This window comes from Candida tropicalis (genome assembly GCF_000006335.3).
Source record: "Candida tropicalis MYA-3404 genomic scaffold supercont3.8, whole genome shotgun sequence".
NCBI lineage: Eukaryota > Fungi > Ascomycota > Pichiomycetes > Serinales > Debaryomycetaceae > Candida > Candida tropicalis.
Genome location: NW_003020060.1, coordinates 232,796 through 255,052, shown reverse-complemented (window position 1 = coordinate 255,052; position 22,257 = coordinate 232,796). Strand labels below are relative to the sequence as shown.

The following is a 22,257-nucleotide window of genomic DNA, read 5'->3' as shown; positions in this document are numbered from 1 at the left end:
AGCAAAACAGCACTAACCAAATATACTTGCATGAGTTTTTTCATCAACCTTGATATTTACTATTCTTTCCCTTGGGACACTAACTAAACCAATTTCTCTCACATGTAATTGTCGGCAATTGAGCCTGTCTATTGAAGTTTCAAACACATTAGACAAAAGCAAGTTTCCAAAGGGATCCACAACAGTAAGAGTACCTTCAAGTAATCGAGAATCAGTCAACTTAACATGTAAGTTAGCACCAATGAATTTTTCAGGTTGAACAGGAGTAGTCATTTTTATTTGTTTGAATATTCACAGTATTAGGGCTAGAAGTGAAGAAAAAATTAAAAAGTCAAGTAAAAAATCTTGAAAACTTTTGGGGCGTGCGAGTTGGCCCCAAAAAACTTTTCGTTCCAGCCATTGAAAAGGAAAAAAAAAATCACTTAAATTTTTTTTTTTTAATTTTTTTCACTTCTTTTTTTTTTCTTCTTTAACATCAATCGCAGATTCACCCTTCGCTATAAAGATTGGCTTTGCTTTTCGTCTATGGGAAGCCAATTTGGAGGTTTACAAGTGGATATAAGCGTAGATTAACCTTAAATGGAGCACGTTTCTGGGCGCCTGGTGTTGACTAAAATAATGGAACACTGGGAATCAGTTGTGACTACAATTTTTTTTTTTTTTTGATTTTATGATCTTTAACCTTGTGGTTAATGTAGGTATACTCTCTAGTTTGACTGATCTGAGTGAATTGTTGATGATTCTAAGTTGAATTGAGCTCAATTGAAGAAGAAAAAAAAATAAACGAAAGTGAAAAAATCGTCGAGTATATGACGCTTCTTCGTTTTCATCTCATGCCTTAATCATGGAAGGATTTCAACAAGTACATGAATTAACTACACTTTATAATGAGTATAAGTCTTTCTTTCCATTCTGCGAACTTAAATTAACAGATGCATCACCAGAAGGTTGTCGTGAAAATCATATCAAATTAACAACACATGAAGGGTTGAACACATCAATCACTGTTGGCCTTAAAGGCTGGTACGAAATACCACATCCACATAAATCATACGAAACCTTTGAAGCCCTAATGCAAAATATCAGTCCTGATTTCCTAAATCGATTCGGTAATGAACTTACAAATAAATTAAATAACTTGTTACAATGAATATATTAGTTTCCTACCTACCTATCTATTTACAAGAATATCAAGTATTGCACCCGGGGATCACACTTATTACTTGGAACCCTTCTTCTTATTCTTCTTGGAGTCACCAAATTGTTTCTTGATGAAAGCTTCAACATCACCAACGTCCAATCTCTTATGTTCTCTAATGTAAAACTGTTTACCTCTTGGTAAGTATTTCTCTGGTTTGTACAAACATTCGATATTTCTGATATTTGGGTTATACACAGGGATTCTAACTTCAGAACCAACTCTATTCATGGTAGTTCTGATTAAAATATTAGTTCCCAAGTTCAAATCTCCTCTTTTAATACCAATGACTCTTCCAGTAACATCGGATCTGTCAAGATAGGTGACTTTAATGATGTCACCTGCACGTAAACCAGTACTATCATTCTTCACTAATGCACGTCTCTTACCTGTTGGATCATGTTTGGCTAATAATTTTTGTTGAACATATTCTAAAACTGGTTGTCCGTTTCTTTTAGTTGGCAATGGTTCATAAACAGTTGGCAATGCTAATGAAATAAACAGTTAGTAAAAGGATCCAATAAAAATATATTCAACCAAGTAAGGTAATACTTCGGAAAACACAAAAAAACAAAAAACACATTACATACTTCTCTTCAAATAATGAAAAAGTCTGACATTCTGTATGACAGGTCTAGCGCCAATAGATCTAGATATGAGTCCAAACATTGTATGGTTTCTTGATATATTGATTGGTTCGTCTTACGCTCAGAAAATTTTTCTTTTTTTTTTCTTTTCTTTTCACTGCTTCTTTCTTTGAGTCTGTACTAATAAAATCGTGCGAACGTGATATTACATAATCACAGCAGGAGTAATCAAACAGCCTACTAATTGTCCGTAACGGTATCAGTTAATAGCAACACCTCGTACAATAAAAACATTTCAAATTAATAAAATATAATACTATAAACTTTGTTCTAAAATCTTGGACGTCTTTTTCTACCTGTGAATTTAGAATCTTCAGCAACTTTTCTACCTCTCTTTCTCATAATGTCCTTCTTTCTATTAATAAACTCCTTCTTACTTTCCATGGCTCTCTTTCTCTTTCTACTCAAACTCTTTGTCTGTTGAGGAGCATCCATTTCTGCACCAGTCAAATTAATTTGTCTGTCGGCCATACCAGCTGTTAAAACCAAATAGTATTTCTTGTGTCTTTTAGATTCTGGATCGTCAATGACTAAACCACCACCGAAACCTGCAACCTTGGCAGCTCCCATTATACTTTCTGTTTGAGCATCATTCTTTGGATAAAATTGGGCAACAAACTTCCCACCTCTTTTCAATGATGCATATAATGTATTGAAGAAATTCAACAATCTCTTTTTAGGATCAAACCCTGCAACATCTGCATTACATAACCATTGAATGACTGATATAGAAATGGCTGCATCAAAAGTACCTGCCCTGAACGGTATCCCATTACCAACATCCCCTAAAAATAAATCTCCTTCAACTCCTCTATCCAAACCTGTGGCCAACATACTTGGTGCTATATCCATACCTATCCAATTATATCCTTCCTCAGTCAATATTTCTCCTGATAACCCAGACCCACACCCTATATCCAACAAAAAATGTGGTGCTTCTTGCTCTAGATTTAACAACTCCAAAGCTCTTAATGTCATCTTTGCTTGAATGTGTTGCACACGTGTAGATGATGTATATTTGAATGATTCAGTGTCATTATAGAACACTTCCGGTGGAGCAAGTTCTTCTGGTCTTGACATATTGTATGTTTAATTTACTATTCCAAAAGTGATAAAGGGGTTGGTTCTGTACAGAAAAAGATTCTTGCGATGATTCTAGGAATTTTTTTTTTTCTTTTTTCCTTTGCGAGTTTCTCATTTTTTTCTTGTGATCCAAGGTTTCTTATTTTCTACAATGAATAGTTGCAAAAAAATAAAAACAAGTTAAAAAGCACAGAATAATCAATAAATTTAAACACTAGTATTAAGTCATCATATATTAAAATGGTATTAAATTAACAAATTCTATAAGGTCATAAGTTTACAAATTTTTATACACTTAGAAACGGAATTCAGATGGTGAATCTGCTTTTTCTTTGTACGGATAAGGCAAAGCAGTGTCTGGTTTTTTATCGTCATGGAAATCAAATTTATCTTGTCCCTCTTCTTCATCTTCTTCATCATCTTCACCAGGTTCAAAAAATAAATCTTCATCATTATTTTCGTTATCATGATTTGAGCTATCGTCTCTTATTTCATTTCCAAGTTGTCTGGATGGCTCGTTATCAACAGTACTTTGTTTTTCATTCGAGAAATTGTTGTCCAATTCTGGATCACTTTCAACATCGGATTGTTCAGCGGTAATTATACTTCTGACATCTTTTGGTAATCTATCTGGTCTGTAGAATCTCAAATCAACACGACCAACAATATAGAGCAAATTAACAATAAATTCCAAAGCACCCCAGAAAACATACATGACTGGAGCAGAACCGACTGGAGCAGCATCATATTTCATACGTGCTTGGAAACAAACAACAGCACGCAAAATAGAACTAACCAAAATAATCAATGTAGTAACAGTAACAATAACGATGGAAACATTATGCTTCAATTCACCTCTATCATTGGATAAGCCTTTCACTGTGTTATGGTGGGTATCAGTGGCGGCAATAACTCTTATAGCATGACGATGATTACTGTTTCTTTTCATGAATGAAGCAGCAGCCTTTTGTGGTTCACCTTTTTTAACAAAGTACAACGGGTTGAAGGATTCAATCCACCATGGTTGATAAGTGTACAAATTTTCATCATTTTTAGTTGGTTTAAACAACCAAGCCAAGATAATCAACGCCAGAGCACATAATGAGTAAAGAATAATCAAGATAGAAGAGGTCATGACGACTTTCTTGTATCTAGCGTAATTGGCTTCTGAAAGCAAATAGACATTCAAACCAGCAGAAGCAACAATGGTCATTACAACGACACCAGCAACTAAAGCATATAATGTAATCATCAAACTCCAGAAAACTGGTTTAGAACCACCAACTGGATGTCTCCAAGTAAATATACGCTGTGCCAATATAAGGTTGAATGACGCAACTAAGACAGTAGGCAAAACCAAGAAAACTTCACTAGCGATACCTACTTTGGTATTGGTCAAGTCATGACTCCATTGGATTCTTAAACCAAAACCCAAAACTCTAATAATAGAATAAAAGACCCAACCGATCGATAACCAAAAGTAATGTCCTCTAGAATAATTGATCGCAAACACGGCGAAATGTAAGATTGTGATAACTGAAAACAAAGCAGTAAACAAAGCAGATGGACCGATATCACTACTGTCAGGATAATCACCAAATAATGCCAATTGTGTAGCTGCGGAGTATTCCACCATGATTGGAGGAAGTTTAGGACCAAGCAAGTTCTTAGCTTGTGCTGCCAAAGCCATAGCTCCCGTACCATCTGCAGGGTAATTATTCTGATACTTCAATAAAGTCATAAGACCATGAATAGCCGTGTATTCATGTGGATTTATCATCTTGAGATATGAATGTAAAAAAACGAGTGAGTGGGCGGATAGGGAAGGATGGTGTGAAGTGCCAGTACTCGAGAGAGGAATTCAATCAAATTAACTCAAGTAAGAACAAAAATTAGCAATATAATGAATTATTTTGAAGTTGGAACAAACAGCCACTTTTAATAGGATTTGTATTTTTTCAGGTTCATCAAAATTTTTTTTCTTTTTTAAACAATGAAGGGAAGAGCCAATACAATAATGAAACGACAACTAAATGAATTAATAATAATAATGTACAGAAAGAATGCAGAGGGTTATACACATTATAAAATCATCAGGTTTATTTTTCACCTTTTTTTTTTTGCGGTTTTCCCAACAATTATCTTTGTGTGCATAAGTCATTTCTTGAAGTTGACTCAAAAAACTATCACCTGCCTAATTTGGCCAATGATTTGCGGCGTATACATCTTAGAGCGGAATTCATTAACAATATAACAACCACAAAATAGTAACATCATCTTAAAATAGCTAAACATTTCGACTTTGTAAAATTTTGGGCTTTTGCTAATTACTCGTATTCTGGTGAGGCAGTAGACCCAGGAATTCAGTACATTAAGATGGAACACAACTCTTGATGATGAAGATAACAAGGGAGGGAGAGTAAAATGAAGGCTCAAATTCATCAAGGAAGAATGGTTTCCTAATGTATCATATGTTCAAGAATATAATGTTTCCTATTTCGTCATACTAGGAAAGTTGATTTTTATGCCGTTCGTCAAATAGAACAATAGGAAAATGTTTGATATCGCCCATGACATATGCACAGAGAAAAAAAAGAAGAAAAAAAAAAAAGGAAAATGACAACTGAGAAGACAGTTCCGCTTTTTTTTGTCTCCCTCTGCGGAACAGGGGTCAACATTGCTAGAAAATGATCAACAGCAATATATTGCTATCATAAAATTCCAGACGATAAACAGAAGAAAGGAGTTCGATGTCTTGTTGGTATTATGATGAACTGTGATTGTTAGAGCAATGAAATCGGAAGCCATCGTGGTTATCTAATTCATGTGATTTAAGGTACATCCGAACGATGCGCTCAAGCTGAATAATAATAATAATAATTAAAAAAGAAGGGGATAGCTGTACAGGGAGTAAATAGAACGGGCCACGAGATTTGTAAAATATAATATATCATTGATAGCATCCAGAACAGAAAACAATGGAGGATTTTTTAAACTTAGCCCCGAAACTGGCATGAGACAATAATGTGTAATGCGGGAAACTCTAAAGTATTTCCTTTTTAGGACTTGCAATTGACATTCATAGGTTTCAACAAATATCTTTACAAAGTATACCGAATGAGAAGAAATAAATTCATACGGCTCGTTGTTATTCTTAATTAACAAAAGGAAAAAGGTGGGGAGGTTATCCACAATAAAGGTAGAATTGATAAACAGGTATTACTGTTTGTTTTTCACATTTTCTACAGAATAAACTACTGGTAACAGATAAGAACAACCAGTGTACATGATCACAACGTTTCCTTTTAGACCGTTTGTGTATTGTTCAATTCATAATAGCACTTGATAACATCAAAACAGGGTAGAGAACCTGATAAACGTAATGTAATAAATGGTACATCACTCATTAGTTATTTAAAATGATATGGGTCTATCGGATCTCCCACATAATACGACAATACTCTAAATAAATCAAATCTACAACATTTGAACCAGTGACAAACCATGTTCATTCATTGTAAAATTTTCCATTAGTAACATCTGAGCGCTACCACTTTGAAAGTAGTGTCCATAAACAAATATTCTTCTCTACGCAGAGTTGTTAAGGAAGTAGAAAAAAAAAAAAAATAAAATTCCCATCGCATGTATATCTAGGTTCAATTCCTGCAACCAATCTACTACGACATGAAGAAATCCGTAAAAGAACAACACAGTGCATCAGAATCAGAAGCTGAAGATGTTGTTATAGAAAGAGATAGTGATTTTGATGATGATGAAGAAGAAGACGACTTCAGAGGGAAGGTATTCAACTTAAAATCTAAAAGCAATGCTCCTTTCGACCACAATGTATCAGATGATGAAGTACAAGGAGAAGACGAGGACGACGATGAAGAAAAGATAGATACAAATGATGTTGAGGAACTACCGGAAGATTTTGAGGAAATCGAAGATGATGTACCAGCTACTGAGTCTAAACTCAGCAAGAAGTTAAAGAAACTTACTAGTAAAGAATTGGCCAAAGAGCAGAAAAGAATAAAGAAAACCGGGGTATGCTATCTTTCTAAAGTTCCTCCATACATGAAGCCAGCTAAATTACGTTCTGTGTTGTCTAGATTTGGTGAAATTGATAGATTATTTTTGAAACCAGAAGATCCAAGTGTATATCACAAAAGAGTCAAATATGGAGGGAACAAGAAAAAGAATTTCACTGAAGGATGGATTGAGTTTGTAAATAAAAAAGATGCTAAACTATGCGCAGCAACATTGAATGGGAATAAACTTGGTGGTAAGAAAACATCTTATTATTATGACGACATCATCAATATTAAATATTTACTGGGCTTCAAATGGCTTGACTTGACACAACAAATAGCCAAGGAGAATGAAGTAAGACAAGCCAAACTTGCTTTGGAATTATCTCAACAACAAAAACTTAACAAGGCATTTGTAAGCAATGTTGAAAAATCCAAGATGATTTCAAATATTCAAAAGAAGAGAAAAACTACCGGTGAAGACGAACCTATTAGAAGAGACTTCAAACAAAGGAAGGTGGCCACCTCTAGAAGTGATGCAAAAGAGGAACTTAAAGTAAAATCAAAACCAAATGAAAAATTGAATGATATTTTATCAAGAGTTTTTTAGATAAATAGTACATATATAATTACATAGTTTTTTTTTATTTTTAACATATTTTATTTTGGTAGTTAATGGGAACGTTTGGATATTCGACCTGAATTAATTATGCGGTCTGGTTTTGCTCTCTTTGTTTTGAAATTAGCCAAAAAATCGTACCGTTTTGTAAGTTCCGCGAGATTCACACACTCAAGTTCATTCATCAAGAATTTATTACTTATGGCTTCCTCTCGAGTTATTTCTTTCAGCATGACAATTTTCTTAAGCTTAGCCCATTTCAGGTATGGCCACCATGCAGCTTGCAATTCAGTCTGTTCAGAATCAGAACTAACAGTCTTCAACACTTTATGAATCGGAGTGGAATTACCTAATAAGTCTTGACCCACAAAATCTCTTGGTAAATCAGAATAACCATTTGGTGGTGACTTTGATAGTAGTTTTCTTTCTTGTAATTTAGGTGACACATTCTTGGACGAGGGGAGTTTTGGAGATTGATGTTTCTGTTCGGGAATATCATTGCGATGGAGCTCTCCTAAGGTGGAATTGACTCTATCAATAATACTTTGACTATGTTTATCATTGTTATCTTCAGAAACTTTTAATGGAATAGATTCTTGAACCACTGGTGCTCGTCGAGGAGGCGATGAAGATTCGACCACTGTTTTGGGTATCTTCATCTGAACTGAATTTCCCAACAGTCTTTTCCTTAAACTTTCCATAAATCGATTTTTAGTAGGTGATGAGCTACCAGTACTACTTCTATCAATACGTTGGTTCTTATTGCTTGTTGGAACTTCTAGATCATTACTCATTCTTTTATTAAATCTAATACTTGTAGGTGGTGAATTTGGAGAGTTTGAAATGGGTGCAAGATTTTCCAAACTTTCAGGTACATTCTCTTTAAGTGAATCATTTACAGTAGGAGTAATAAAGTCTGTTCGATTGATTGGTGGATTTTTCAATGGACTACTACCTTTTGGAGCTCTAAAAGATGTGAAATTGGTTGTTGATTTCTCTTTACTGGCGGGTCGAGCAATTTGTCTTTCTGGAGTTACTATATATGTATCATCAAATTCTTCTTCAAACTCTGTATATCTCGGCTCAACCATTTTTATTGGCTAATTTGGATTGTGGTTGTGAAGTAGGATACAAATTTTGGTATTACTGTTCTTGTTCAATTGAAAGTTTGGAGTTCTGAAACGCAACAACCAAAAAAAAAAAAAAAATAAAAAAATTGTAGAAAAATAAAAAAAAAAAAAAAACAGAAAAAAACGCGTCACAAATACAACACAAACAAACTCAAAATAATCGTTATATACACTAAGTACTTATTATTCTAATCTATACTAATAAATCATCCAATACATCATTGTTGCAAGCGGTGTAATCGATTGTGTATAAACCATATGTTCTTTCATAATTAATTAAACCTAAGGAATCAAAGAAGAGTCTCAATTGGGTAATCAGTTCAATATTCTTAATTCCTTCTAGTAATGGATGCAATTCTCCCAGAGGTTGATCAATTTTCACTGGTTCATCTTTTAAGTATGTCAAATCAAATTTCTTTGATATCTTATCAATTATTCCAGTTGGGTCTTTGTTATAACTCTCCTGAGTTGTTGTGACAAACAACCATTCTTTCAAATTGAATTCATCATAACTCAAAATCAATAACTGATCTAATAGTTTGCACCCAAATAACACAAGTTTCAAATATTCTTTTGGTAAACTACTCAATTCTTTAGCAGTCTTGTTTGTCAAATTTTCAAAAACGGAATATAATTCCTGACTGATTAATGTCCACTTTGATAAAAGGTGCATCTCATTAAACTTCAAAGTAATTGCACGAAACAATGTGGTGATCTCAATCCTGATAAGATCAGGACAACTTCCACTCAAAAGGATTGAAATTTTACTGAATAGGCTCTCCAAATAATTCAAAAAGAAATCTTTTGGCAGTGATAACAACAAATAGGTTAACCTCTTTATCAAATGTGCATTACTCTCAATCTCAGACATCTCATTCCAAACAAACAAATTAGAAGGAGATGAGCTGGACGTGACAGTAATCTTTATTATTATATCGCCAAACTTTTCCCTATCGTTTGCAACCCAGTTCGACAATATTGAGGTCCAAATTGTAGAATCAGAGAGCGAGGTGCTAAAGAAGCTTTTGTCCATAAACAAATCAGAAACTAAATTCTTCCATCCACGAGAAGATCCACTTTTACCAAGCACATCTATCAACAAAAGAACTTGTCTTGGAATATCCATCACTTTCTTCAGTTTTGTTCTTGGAACAATAAAATTTGTTACGATTGAATTAGTCATCAGCATAGCTTTATCACTATCCTGCAAAATGTCATTGATACGTGGAATAACCTTGCACAAGACATCAAAGTTGTATTCTAATATGGAGGTACCCTTTTCTGCATCTTGGATATCACAAACTAAAACCGTTTTCATATTGATGATCAGGTTGAGAAGACGAGAGAACATATCAGCCAACTCCTTTTTATATCTAGTGTCGCGTGTTTTAGAAGTCGCCAACTTGCTTGCTAAAACATCACATATTCTAAGGCAATCCAGTAATATGTCTCCAAAATCAACTATATGTGCAACCACATCCTTTAAGAACCCCATGGTCATATTCCAAACATCAGTAACAGAATCATTGTCCATAAACTCGAAAAAGGCGATCAAAAATCTGGAGAGCTCCAGAACTTCAACCTCGGAATCCATAGTGGTCTTGGGTAACTCTGGTAGTGATTGTGCGTTACACTTAGACAAAATTGAGGTGAATAAGGAAGGTAAAGTCATTTGAGGTCTACCTCCATCTAAAATATTCAATAACTTTAATCTTGCATTGACGGTTCCCTTCAGAATAACCAATGTTTCAGTAACTTCTTGTCTTTCCAATTCAACCAAAGACTCCAAAAGTTTTCTGGCTCTGAACTTCAATTTGTGGGAAATATATGTCAAAGACTTTTCAGAATAAAAGTCTACGTTATCTGGAATTGATGGTCGAGTATCAGACCAATACCAAATTTTATAACTGACTCTTACAACGTCATGGATTGCAAGCAATATCGAATAGAGCTTGTTCTGTTCGGAAGATCTAATAGCAGGAGATTCAATCTGAAACACACCCAGGATCACTGAATTCAAAAACCCATTCTCCGTCCCAGTTATGGCTTGTTTTTCGGCTTGCTGCTTGAAATTTGCCGTTAGCAAATAGCCATGACTAATAGATAACAAGTCCTCCAAACCATTAAACAATATATCTATGGAGCTTTCAAAATCTTCTGTATTTTTAAAATGCTCCCAAGTGGAAAAACGGGTAAATAAATCTTCAACTTTCTTAACTAAAGTATCATTCAACACAAACAAAACACTGAAAACTGATTCCCCAAATAAGTACAAGGACTTGACGAGCAATGAGATCCATTTCTCTAGAAGAATAGAAGACTCGGATTTAGTTACCCCGAGAATAATGAAATTAATCAACATGGGGTTCTTATTCAGTTCTTCAACATGCAATAAGTTCAAATTCAATTTCAAGTCAGCGGCAACTTTGAGGTGGTAGAAAATATAATGTAAAAACTTTGACTGAACAGCCTCAATTACTTGCGAGTTTATATCAGATTTCAAAAGCTTAGTTGAAACTTGAATCAACGACATCAATATTTCTCCAAAATTACTCTCACTACCTGTGACCAACAATTCTAAGAGTACCAAACAGTTATCCATACAAGAATAATAATTTTGTAACTGGGTTTTATCATCGAGAATGTCCTGGATAAGACTCAACTCAAAAAACTTTTCAATCACCGACAAAAGCAACGACTTGTAGGTCGAAATATCCCAGTGATTTTCATGAACAAGGTCAATTTTCTTTTTGTTATCCATAACCGCAAGCTCGTTGTTGAAGCATTCCCTTAACAACTTCACATCAGATGAAATAACTTTGACAATCAAATTCAAATAATAAGAAAATTGTCCCAAATCATCCTCAGTGACAAACAAAGCTCTGTTACCATAGATACAATCAAAATCAAGTAAGGGATTAGTAATTAACTTAAGTAATCGATTGGAAGCTCCACTTTTAATAATTTTCTTTAAAAAATCATCAATGGATAGTTTGTTCTGCGAACTGGAATCCGAAAATCCATCTAACAAAATTTGAAGTGGTCGTTCCAAAATCTTGTCGCTCTCCCCAATTGATGTAGAATGGATCCATAATGTTTCCCAAAGGCAATAACACGTCTATCTTGTGGTAATTCCAAAAATAATTCAATTAACCCTGCTTCAATTTTGTCAATTGGATAACATACTTCTAATTCAAAGATAGCTCTCACAGCTTCAACTTGGTAGTTAGCAGGATCAGAAGAATGAATCGCTGTCCATAAATTTGCTAATATAACTTTAAATACCCTTTCATTTGTTTCATGGGTCAATGTGGGAGACAAAAAGTTGATCAACTTTGAAATTCCAAATGCAACCAAAAGACCGGTTTCATCATATGGTATAGAACTTTTCGGCAATTTCATTATTCTCTCCACAAGTTCAATATCTTGTGGCAGTGGTACCTCCAGTCTTGGCGAATAGTTTCTAATTTGACTCAACAAGGTGGCAATTTGAACGCAATATCTTGTATCAGTTAAAGTCTCAAGATAAACATCCTGAAGATAATAGATAATCAAATAGGCTGTTTGCTCTTTTGAAAAAGGAATATCAGTTTCTTCATCGTGGATCCTAGACGAGTACCAGCTTTTAATCTTGTTAACAACCCCATCATTCGAAAAGTCGTCTACTGGCTCCAAGGCTTCAAATAACCGTCCTGGAACTAAACTTATCAATAATTGCAATGCTTTTAATTTGGTGGTATCGAGTGTTGCGCTAGAAAGGAGACACAAAACGGTAAATGGCAAATGAACTGTTAACATTTCTTCTTCATTAACATTAAAGTCTTTCAAAATGAATTCAAGAACATCAAGACAATTCTCATCAGAATTATTATTGTCACCATCAATGACAAGGTGCAAAATATCACTCCAAATATAAACAGATTCGATTTCGTCAAACAAAGCCTGTGCCGAGTTCATCAAATCGCGCTTATCACGGTTTTGGTACGCTACTTTTAAGAAAGGGGAGAACAATCTTGGTGTCAAAACAGTACTGATTTCCCACTTGTCCATAATCAAAGGCAACAAAATTTTAAAAGCTTCGGTTTGCAGCTCTATACTATCTGAATTGACCAATTTCAATAAGCCACAAATTAGTGTTGATTCGGCAAAATTTTTGAAATATTCTGACCTTGATATAGTCTTTTTGTGATCACCTTCAACTTCTGGTCCCAAGAAGTATGTCCACAATCTTCTGTTCAAACTCATGTCTCTTCTCAAGGTAATTTTGCAACATGACATGACCAATTCTTCCTTGTCCTTGGGGGTTATCTTATTTGTGATAACATCACTATCCAACGGAACATGCGATAAGAGTAAATCAAAGAACCCTCTAACAACAACAATATCAAAAGACTTTGAATCGCCAATAGAAATTGCCAATGCCCTGACTAGCAAACCAGGTTCAGGTTTCAAGCACAATTGTGCTTCTTCAGAAAGAATTGGATTTCCCTTTGAATCTTTGGAATTGATAAACAGGGGGAGTCTTCTACTACACCAATGCAAAGCACCAAGTCGTCTCTCTGGATTTCTAATAATGCAAAGAAACATGCTTTGCCAAAAATGGGAATCATCACCAAGTTTTAACTTAAAGAAATCCATCAAACTGAGCACATCATTGAAAACCTCCGAATTTTCATCATCCAATCCTGAAAGTAGACATAAAATAAATGGCTTGGAGATACTCCTCAAAGTTGGCTGAGCCAATTTCGATAATATTTGATCATGAAATATTTTGATTTGAACCGGTTTGACCAGAATCGATGAATATGAAAAAAGGGGCAACAAACCAGGTAACCAGATATTTATATTCTTGTTCAAATCTGTTGCTGATAACTTTTCCAAAATATATTCATAAACACTAAGTGCTTTTTGATGAACCCCGTTGGGTAATGTTGGTGATAAACACAACGATAATTTATTGGCAACTTGAGACGCATGAGGCACAAAATATGAGTCCATTGAGGTACCTATGTTCAATTGAAGGGATTTCTGTAATCTGGATAAGAATGCAATATAATCGGCCCATTCTTCAAGTGCTTCAAATGATGCAAGTGCTTTTTCAACCAGTTGGATATATTTCTTGTCCTGGGACGACAATTGTCGTTGTGGCGTAGATTTCGAGTCTTTCATGAATCAGGATAAATGGAAGAAATGCTTTTCTGAAATCAATTATCTTAGAATGATACACCAGACAATATATAAGTCGTTGAATTGGATTTGTAAGAAAAAGAACAACAACTACAAAAGAAAAAAAAAAAAAAAGAAATAAGGTCTAAAACCAAAACTAACATGCAGCCAGATCGAGTTCGTCCTCTTTTTTTTTTGTTGTGTATCAAAAGCCCTGTTTCGTCGTGTTCTGAATGGAAAAACAAAAAAATACTTCAAAACAGTATCACGTGACCAACATAATTCTGACTTATCATGGATAAATAAGTGTATATTTACAAAATAATTGCATTGAAAACTATTTACATCAAATCATCATGTTGGTGATAATTGGTTATTACGTTTCTTTAACCCGATATACTCAAATAGCCTATTCCATTGATCCTTTTTATGCAACATTGCCAATATCAAAACTGCAGGTAAATGCCATACAGAACACCAAAATAACTTCTTTGCTTGGATACCGGCCAATGCCAAACCTTCTGCTGTTGGTTTAGCTCCATTTTTGTAATTCCTTTCTTGTTGCTTCCAAAACACATATGCTAAATATGCCAACCAACCATTCGCAATACCTGAATCTATTGGGAACACCCAATCAGTGACACCAAAGTAACTTAACCCAAAACATAAAGGAAACATCAATATGGAATAACGCAAGGCAACTCTTGCATTTAATCGAGGATTTTCAGCAGCAGTCATTACATAACCAGCAGATTTATATTGTTCGGCAATTCCATGAGATAAAGCATTAAAGTGGGGAAATTGCCACGCATATAAAAGACCAGCTAGACACCAAGCACCAGGGTGAGACAAGGAGGAAGATGCAGCCCATCCCATTAATGGTGGAATAGCACCAACAACAGCTCCTACCCATGTGTTTAGGATCGATTTTCTCTTCATTGAGGTGTATATCCATGCATACAACACGATATTGGCAAAGCCTAGCATCGAAACAGTAGGATTAACACCAAACCATAACATTGTACATCCAATACTTCCACTTAATGCTGCAAAGTTATATGCTTGATTAGGAGTGATCAAACCCCGCACAACAGGACGTCCCACGGTTCTCGGCATTTGTTTATCAAACTCAGGTTCTCTTCCCATATTGATAGCATTTGCAGCTCCAGAGCATAATGCTGTTCCCACAGTCAAAAATAACAACTCATGTAATGACACCGACAATGGAGATATCGCATATGAGCAAATCGAACTCAATGTTACTAGGACAGTTAAATTTGGCTTTGTTAATTTGAGATATGCCGTGAATGTATTTTTCAAATCCGATTTAGTCTTAGGAAACACCGAGACTGGTTGAACTTTCCCACGATTCAGATCTTTTGGAGTAATCTCAAATGGAATATGTGTGGTAGTGGATGACGTTGAGTCAATGGACTGTGCCAGTTTTGCTTCTGGCTCTTGACATGATAAAACTTTACCTAATTTAGAACTAGTTACTGTAGCAGATGTGGTGGCATATGAGTTGGATGTCCTTGAGGCTATATTTCTAAATTTTGGGACTAATATTTTTCGATGTAAATATTGATTATTTATAAAATTTTGGTTGATTATTAAATTTCGTTTAGTGTTCTTGAAAAAATAATTGAAATTATTTACAGAATGTAACTTGGGAAAAGTTACAATTCTATGTGACATGTTAGAGTCCTAATGAATATGTAGGAAGAAGTTGATATAGCAATATGACGAAAATTTAATCGTTCTGTCGCAATTGGTTAAAAGAATCAGAAGGCTTTTCGCTTTTTTTTTTCTTTCGTAGTTTCATCAGTTACTAACTGGCGAAAGAGAGAGAATTGAAAACGAGAAAAGAAATCTCCAAGATAGTTTGATCTACACGACCTGATGGTTGCGCTACGCACACCAAAAAAAAAATGAAAATCTTGCAGAATAATAATATACGTGTATATGTTTGTACTATCTACTCTTCTATGGATTCCTTTTTATCATCATTCAATGATAAATCAGCTAATGTGTTTGAGTTTTTGTTTTCATTCAATTTCTTATTTTCCAACTTGTTTTCAATCAAGTCATGGAATGCTATAATAGCTCGAACCAAGGTACTAATGTATATGATCATCAATTCGTCGTTTGTTTTAATTGTAAAAGCACTTGCCAAAGCATTACTTGAATCATTTGACTTATCAGCACCCAATGGTTGTACTAAATTTGGTAACAAGTTAAACACATTTTGTAATTTACCCAAAATAGTATGATTTATAGGTAATTTCTTAGAGTAAACTTTGTCCAAATAATTAGCAATTTCTCTAAGTTTCTGATGTAAACCTAATAAAGATTGATAAGTCTGGGTAACTCTCAAGGATAAATTACCAGCTGCTTGATCTCTTATATCTCTTAACAAATGTTCAACACCAATTTCTTCAGCTTCTTCAGCTTCAATTATGGATGGTACATGAACAAATGTCTTTTCGGTAGTTGAAGATCCATCATTCTTAATATCATCAACTGCAAAATAGGCGTCTGTAGGAATTCCAACTTCTCTTGGATGAACATCAACAATTAATAATAATGGATCTGTAGTATATCTTCTGAAAACTTCATTAATTTTTAAATCTGATGATTTTAATTTTGGTCCTGAGTGGTACCAACCAATTAACTTTTCTTTAGCATTGATCTTTTTAAACATTTCACCCATAGAATCTATGAAGTTATGATCCAAAAACCAAACACCTGGATTCTTGTCGTCTTCTTCAAATGGAATTGCATAAGAATTGGTCACTTTGATAGTGTCTGTTGAATTATCACCTAATATCACACCAACTACTCTTTTCTTGGAGTCTTTGGCAACTCTGTTATAGTGGTCCACTACGGATAATAAAACCAATGGTGAAACAACAACTGTTTTATCCAAAAGTGTCAATTCATTTGTGCTAATTGCTGCGGTAGACATGATTGTATAATATTGATTCTAGATTATCCGTTGGTTAAAGGTTTGTTGAAATTTGTATTCATGTTTTTGCCTTCCTCACCAAAAAAAAAAAATCGAAAAGAAAAATATAGAAAAATAACTAGAAAAGTTTGCTCGTGCGTCTACCGAAAAAATAGAATAATAACAAGATGACAGTAGTACTTAGAAATTCATCTCTACCATTAATTTTCTTTTTCTTTAATTATTATTCCTTATCCCCCAATATCTCATACAATTTAATATTGAATCACACAAAATGTATGGACAAATAGTGATAGGACCACCAGGTTCAGGTAAATCAACATATTGTCATGGTATGCACCAGTTCATGTCGGCCATCGGAAGAAAACTGTGCATCATTAATTTGGATCCTGCAAATGATCGATTACCATATCCATGTGAACTAGACATAAGAGATTTTATAAGTCTTGAAGAAATTATGGAAGAATTGAATTTGGGTCCAAATGGTGGATTGATGTATGCATTGGAATCTTTGGATACAGATGAAAATGTTGAAGAGTTTGTTAAGAAAGTTGATGCATTAGTCCAAGATGGCAATTATTTGTTGTTTGATTGCCCCGGTCAAGTAGAACTATTTACTCATCACAATTCACTTTTCAAGATTTTCAAGAAACTAAGTAAGAACTTGAGACTTTGTGTGGTTTCATTAGTCGATAGTATTTATTTGACAAGTCCTTCACAATATATTTCTATATTGTTGTTAAGCTTAAGGTCAATGTTGCAATTAGATCTACCCCATGTTAATGTTATCAGTAAGATAGACATGCTTAAGAGCTATGGTGAGTTACCATTTAGATTGGATTACTATACAGAAGCGCAAGACTTGCATTATTTAACACCATTATTGGAAAAAGAATCTAATTCTGTATTGGGCCAGAATTACGTCCGATTAACTGAATTGATTGGAGAGTTAGTTGAAGATTTCCATTTAGTTGCCTTTGAAGTGTTGTCTGTTGAAAATAAAAAGAGTATGATCAATTTGCTAAGTGTAATTGACAAAGCTAATGGTTATAGTTTTGGGAATGAAATCGGTGGAGACATGATATGGAGTGAAGCCACACGCCAGAATGGAAGTGGTAATAATGGTATTCAAGATGTAGATATTCACGAGAGATGGGTAGAGTATAAAGATGAGTATGATGCGGAAGAACAGAAAAACGAAGAAGAGTTTAGAAAAGCTATGGCTGATCAGGAAGGCGATGAAGACAAACCAATGAATGAAGAAGAAGAATGGGAAGCTGCATTGAAAGATTGGGAGAAGAAACACGGTGGTGAAGGTGCAATGTTGAGATAGTTTTAGAATAAATTCAATTTCATAGATTTTTCTAGATTTTTTTTTAATACTTGTATTTATAAGCACATGCACGTGATTCTTCTAATAATATTTTTTTTTTCTATTCGGGAAACTCATCAGAGCATTCGATTTTTTTTTTTTTTTTGATTTCTCTTGGTACAAATGTTTTGCTTTTTCATTCTGAACTTGTATATCCCCCATTCTATCGATCAATTAATACTAGTTAAATCATGGAACATATAAGCAAGACGTTAGCGAAGGAAATTAAAAATACCGAAACCGATGAATTCAATCAGTTGAATAGTCAAATAGATACAACGTTATCTAACTTGCGTAGAAAAAGAGGTATCTTGGAAGATCAGATCAAACAGTTTGAGGAAGTGGAACGGAACTTAGCAGAAAGCCCTGCTTCTTCTAATGGTACATTAAACAAGATTCAATTTAAACTAGATAATGGAAATACCATAGAGAAGACCAGAGAAGAAGCTTTAGAATTTATCAATAAAAGAATCGGTGAAATTAAAGAAGCAGTGACACAATTCAATACCAAAATCAATGAAGGAGAAATGACCAAAGAGAAGTTGAAACAGTTTAATGAGATCATACAAAATGAAGCCAATGATACCGAAAATCAAGGTGATGCTTTTCATGAAGAAAAATTGAACGAGGAAGGCTTACCATTCATGGATATCCAAGAGGAAATCGACGAAGATGGCAATGTTGTAAATGTCAAGATCAACGATTCTAAAGTCAATAAAGAGACACCAAAAGTAGAAGTTATCGAAGAAGATATTAAAAAGAAGACAATTGATACAAAAGAACAATCCGAGAATGAAAACTTAAAGACGTTGTTTGAGGAAATGGAAATAATTTCGAAGAATGACGATAAGAATAGAGATTTGAATTTCGACCAGGATGAATTATTGGAAAGAATTGATAAACTAAATATAAGTCCCGAAGATAAATTTAATTTGAAGAAAGTTTGTGTTGAAGAATTTCAAAAATTAAATGAAGATGAAGATGACGAGGAAGAAGGACAAGAACACAAAGGCAAAGAAAATGTTGAAACAGATACTACAAACGACGATTCATTCCAGCATTTTTCAATTGACAGAGACAATATGATAGAGTTAGAACTATTAGCAGATGACTTTGATGATTCAATAGTTGAGAATAACGAAGGGTATGAAGATGACCAAGAGTTTGATTACGATTTTGAAGAAGAAGAAGAGGATGACGATGATGATGCCGCAGATGAACTATTGTACGGTGGAGGACGGGCTAAAATTATTGGAGGGGATGTGAAATCAAACAATATGTTATGGGATCAAATCATGAACCTTAGAAAGGGAAGACTAGGAGTCAATGAGAATGACGAGATCATCATCGAACAAGAAGAAGTAGAAGTAAAGGATGAAGGTAAGTCAAAGAAAGGTAAAAAAGCAGTTAGGTTTTCAGAACAGTTGGATATTAAAGAAGTCGATAATATAAGTGAAAGTTTAAAGAACCCACCACCTGCACCAGCAAAGATGTCATTATTCAAGCAAAACCGTGTCTTTAACAAATCAAGATCAGATGAAGGGAAAAACGAGCAAGATAATGAAATTATGGGAGACATCATTGATAGGGACGATATCATGACCGATAGCATCGTTGAAAATGATGACATTATGAATGATGTCGTTGAAAAAGAGGATGTGATGACTGATATCATTGTTGAGAATGATGATGTTATGACGGAAGTTATTGATAGAGAAGAATTCATGGAAGAACCTGAAAGGAAGACAACTTCTAGATTCAAGTCTATGAGAAACCAATTGAATTCACAGAAACCGCAAAACTCGAAACCACCAGCGATTATTCCAATTCCTGGAATTGAGAACAATCAAATAAACGAAAATCCAGAAGAAGAAGATCCTGCTCCAATTTTGTCGAGATCTGATTTGCAAGAGATGCAACTGGATATGGATAAAATGGCCCAAGCATATGTTGCAGGAAAGTACGATGATGATATAATGACTGATGGTCCTGTGGTTCAAGAATTGAATGATTTTGAACATTTAAATGACATTGTTGAAGCTAGAAAGAAAGATTTGATGGGATTACAAGAATTTGATCCTACGTCAAATGAAGTTGGTATGGATGAGGACATCGAAGATAACGATGAAGATTCAGATGATGGTGATATTTTGACTGAAATTGTGGAAAATGATTTTGATGAGGATGATGAGAATAATGGTGTTTTTGACGAGGATGCTGTGTTAGATCGAGAAATCACTGAGAATTATCATAAACTTAGAAACAAATTGATCTTGGATAACAATGGTTTCAAGAAGTCACAAGAAGAATTAGAATTCGAACCAACTGATGAAGACGGCAACCTTATTAGAATGAGTAGATTTAAAGCTGCCAAATTGAACCATAGTATATAGAATAACTCCGAGCTTATGTAATAATTTTTTCTTTTAAAGTTCCAAAAAAAAATTGTATCACGAAATCAAGGAGTTACAGTATCGATCGTCTTAGGACCGACAATGACCCAAAATCTGGGGTTTTGAATAAATGTCGTGATATGATATCGGTATAAATTTGTGGGGGTAATGTATAATTGACTCAATCGTCACTTACAAAGCCACAATAACTGTTATGCAAAGTAAAAACTCCGACACAATAGGGGTATGGTCTGAAAAAGTAAAAAGTAATTCAAACTCCAGCAATTGCCTGCAGTTACCCATGGAAAATACAAGTTTGATTTTTCATTATTTCAACTTTAAACTACACAAAAGATGAAACTCCGGGGAAATCTAAAAACTCCGAAAAAAAATAGTTGAAAATAATTTCGCGATTGACGAATCAGAACTCATCTAAAAAAATACTGAGAAAGAATACACAATAATCATAGTGATATATGATACTTCCAGTATTTCATAAATAAATAGGATATATGTAGTCGCAACTGATGAATACCTCCACAGGATGTGAATGTCCACACAGATACTAGTATGTGCAACCATAGGTACTCAAAATTTCAATGTTTTTCATAGAGAAACTCAATTTTTTTTTTTCAAAAGTCCGGAGTTGGAGCCGGGTTTTCGGATCTTTGGGTCAAACAATAATCTTCACATAATTAAAGAATAATTTTTAGTTGTGGGTGAATCAAGGAATCGGACAAAACGTGGAGTGCATAAATGTCGTTCTCCAGACAGAAAAGTTGGTTCAATGATTCCATAAATCAGACAGAAAATTCGCCAATACTTTGAAACGATAAGACCAATAATTAAATAAAATGGAAATAGTTGAAAGAAAAAGAGCCACGAATAACGAGAGCATCTCAACTGATGCTGCAATGAACAATCTTCTAGAAAACCGTTGAATAGAAGGATTTGAATTACCCCTCTAAATCATCTATCGTGCCTGATCTGACTACCCCTCCTTTTCCCTATTTGTTCTTAGTATTAACAAAAATGAAAAAAAAAATGAGGAGAACAGCCAAACCCGAAGTGAGAATTAACAGATGAATTTTCTGTTGGTTTTCGTTCTCCTTCCTCGCGCGAATTCGTTCCACATTTCAACCAATCGGGCGACTATTACTAAGAATTTGCAACTTTAATTTTTTATTTATTTATTTATATTTTCTTGGATAGGCACAATTTGTCCATTTGTTCTAGTTAACCTTCCAGGGTCACGTAGTTGCATCTGTATATGTAACTACAGAATGGATGGAAAGTAGTCAAATGCATATTTTAAACCAAGTTCCCCTTTTTTTTGCAGTACTATTTTCCTATTATTATCCGTGAATTCCACATTTACAAATAAAGATGATAACGATTGTTGGCCGAAGACAACACACATCGCCAACAAAAAAAAAAAAAAAAATGAGGAAGCAAAGATAAAACAAAATCAAAAGTCGCAATAAAGTCGTGCAGTAGTTGGGTTTTACTTTAAGTGGTTGTTGAGTTTGTGTGTTTGGTTTCCATTAAAAAAGAATAAATAAAATAAAAAAATTCGCTGTTCTAATGTGTTTGTGATTTACTGTCAGTATTGCGGGGAGGAGAAAGGAAATTAGAAAACTGAAATTCATTCAA

General features: G+C 34.3%; 14 protein-coding genes across 14 annotated transcripts; 6 read left to right on the top strand and 8 right to left on the bottom strand. All coding sequences in view use genetic code 12, as the record gives it.

The window, feature by feature from the left end:
* Positions 1-12: 12 nt before the first annotated feature.
* CTRG_05334 (uncharacterized protein) lies at positions 13-273 on the bottom strand (the record flags this gene model as incomplete). The annotated part of the gene is made up of 1 exon (XM_002550990.1): positions 13-273. The coding sequence occupies one exon, from the start codon at positions 271-273 to the stop codon at positions 13-15; it is 261 nt and encodes an 86-aa protein (XP_002551036.1).
* Positions 274-844: 571 nt separating this feature from the next.
* CTRG_05333 (uncharacterized protein) lies at positions 845-1,150 on the top strand (the record flags this gene model as incomplete). Its single annotated transcript, XM_002550989.1, has 1 exon — positions 845-1,150. One exon carries the CDS (start codon positions 845-847, stop codon positions 1,148-1,150), a length of 306 nt encoding a protein of 101 aa, XP_002551035.1.
* Positions 1,151-2,115: 965 nt separating this feature from the next.
* BUD23 (18S rRNA (guanine1575-N7)-methyltransferase) lies at positions 2,116-2,925 on the bottom strand (the record flags this gene model as incomplete). The annotated part of the gene is made up of 1 exon (XM_002550988.1): positions 2,116-2,925. One exon carries the CDS (start codon positions 2,923-2,925, stop codon positions 2,116-2,118), a length of 810 nt encoding a protein of 269 aa, XP_002551034.1.
* Positions 2,926-3,223: 298 nt separating this feature from the next.
* Positions 3,224-4,708, bottom strand: CTRG_05331 (uncharacterized protein; the record flags this gene model as incomplete). Its single annotated transcript, XM_002550987.1, has 1 exon — positions 3,224-4,708. The coding sequence occupies one exon, from the start codon at positions 4,706-4,708 to the stop codon at positions 3,224-3,226; it is 1,485 nt and encodes a 494-aa protein (XP_002551033.1).
* Positions 4,709-6,612: 1,904 nt separating this feature from the next.
* CTRG_05330 (RNA-binding ATPase activator) lies at positions 6,613-7,569 on the top strand (the record flags this gene model as incomplete). Its single annotated transcript, XM_002550986.1, has 1 exon — positions 6,613-7,569. One exon carries the CDS (start codon positions 6,613-6,615, stop codon positions 7,567-7,569), a length of 957 nt encoding a protein of 318 aa, XP_002551032.1.
* Positions 7,570-7,631: 62 nt separating this feature from the next.
* Positions 7,632-8,669, bottom strand: CTRG_05329 (uncharacterized protein; the record flags this gene model as incomplete). Its single annotated transcript, XM_002550985.1, has 1 exon — positions 7,632-8,669. One exon carries the CDS (start codon positions 8,667-8,669, stop codon positions 7,632-7,634), a length of 1,038 nt encoding a protein of 345 aa, XP_002551031.1.
* A 232-nt stretch (positions 8,670-8,901) lies between these two features.
* CTRG_05327 (uncharacterized protein) lies at positions 8,902-11,469 on the bottom strand (the record flags this gene model as incomplete). The annotated part of the gene is made up of 1 exon (XM_002550983.1): positions 8,902-11,469. One exon carries the CDS (start codon positions 11,467-11,469, stop codon positions 8,902-8,904), a length of 2,568 nt encoding a protein of 855 aa, XP_002551029.1.
* Positions 9,920-10,384, top strand: CTRG_05328 (uncharacterized protein; the record flags this gene model as incomplete). The annotated part of the gene is made up of 1 exon (XM_002550984.1): positions 9,920-10,384. The coding sequence occupies one exon, from the start codon at positions 9,920-9,922 to the stop codon at positions 10,382-10,384; it is 465 nt and encodes a 154-aa protein (XP_002551030.1).
* A 263-nt stretch (positions 11,470-11,732) lies between the features above and the next one.
* On the bottom strand, positions 11,733-13,877 carry CTRG_05325 (dopey family protein; the record flags this gene model as incomplete). The annotated part of the gene is made up of 1 exon (XM_002550981.1): positions 11,733-13,877. The coding sequence occupies one exon, from the start codon at positions 13,875-13,877 to the stop codon at positions 11,733-11,735; it is 2,145 nt and encodes a 714-aa protein (XP_002551027.1).
* Positions 12,952-13,446, top strand: CTRG_05326 (uncharacterized protein; the record flags this gene model as incomplete). Its single annotated transcript, XM_002550982.1, has 1 exon — positions 12,952-13,446. One exon carries the CDS (start codon positions 12,952-12,954, stop codon positions 13,444-13,446), a length of 495 nt encoding a protein of 164 aa, XP_002551028.1.
* A 351-nt stretch (positions 13,878-14,228) lies between the features above and the next one.
* Positions 14,229-15,569, bottom strand: CTRG_05324 (protoheme IX farnesyltransferase; the record flags this gene model as incomplete). The annotated part of the gene is made up of 1 exon (XM_002550980.1): positions 14,229-15,569. The coding sequence occupies one exon, from the start codon at positions 15,567-15,569 to the stop codon at positions 14,229-14,231; it is 1,341 nt and encodes a 446-aa protein (XP_002551026.1).
* Positions 15,570-15,849: 280 nt separating this feature from the next.
* RPN8 (proteasome regulatory particle lid subunit) lies at positions 15,850-16,839 on the bottom strand (the record flags this gene model as incomplete). The annotated part of the gene is made up of 1 exon (XM_002550979.1): positions 15,850-16,839. The coding sequence occupies one exon, from the start codon at positions 16,837-16,839 to the stop codon at positions 15,850-15,852; it is 990 nt and encodes a 329-aa protein (XP_002551025.1).
* Positions 16,840-17,113: 274 nt separating this feature from the next.
* Positions 17,114-18,172, top strand: CTRG_05322 (putative GTPase; the record flags this gene model as incomplete). Its single annotated transcript, XM_002550978.1, has 1 exon — positions 17,114-18,172. One exon carries the CDS (start codon positions 17,114-17,116, stop codon positions 18,170-18,172), a length of 1,059 nt encoding a protein of 352 aa, XP_002551024.1.
* Positions 18,173-18,402: 230 nt separating this feature from the next.
* CTRG_05321 (uncharacterized protein) lies at positions 18,403-20,604 on the top strand (the record flags this gene model as incomplete). Its single annotated transcript, XM_002550977.1, has 1 exon — positions 18,403-20,604. The coding sequence occupies one exon, from the start codon at positions 18,403-18,405 to the stop codon at positions 20,602-20,604; it is 2,202 nt and encodes a 733-aa protein (XP_002551023.1).
* Between the last annotated feature and the right edge of the window lie 1,653 nt (positions 20,605-22,257).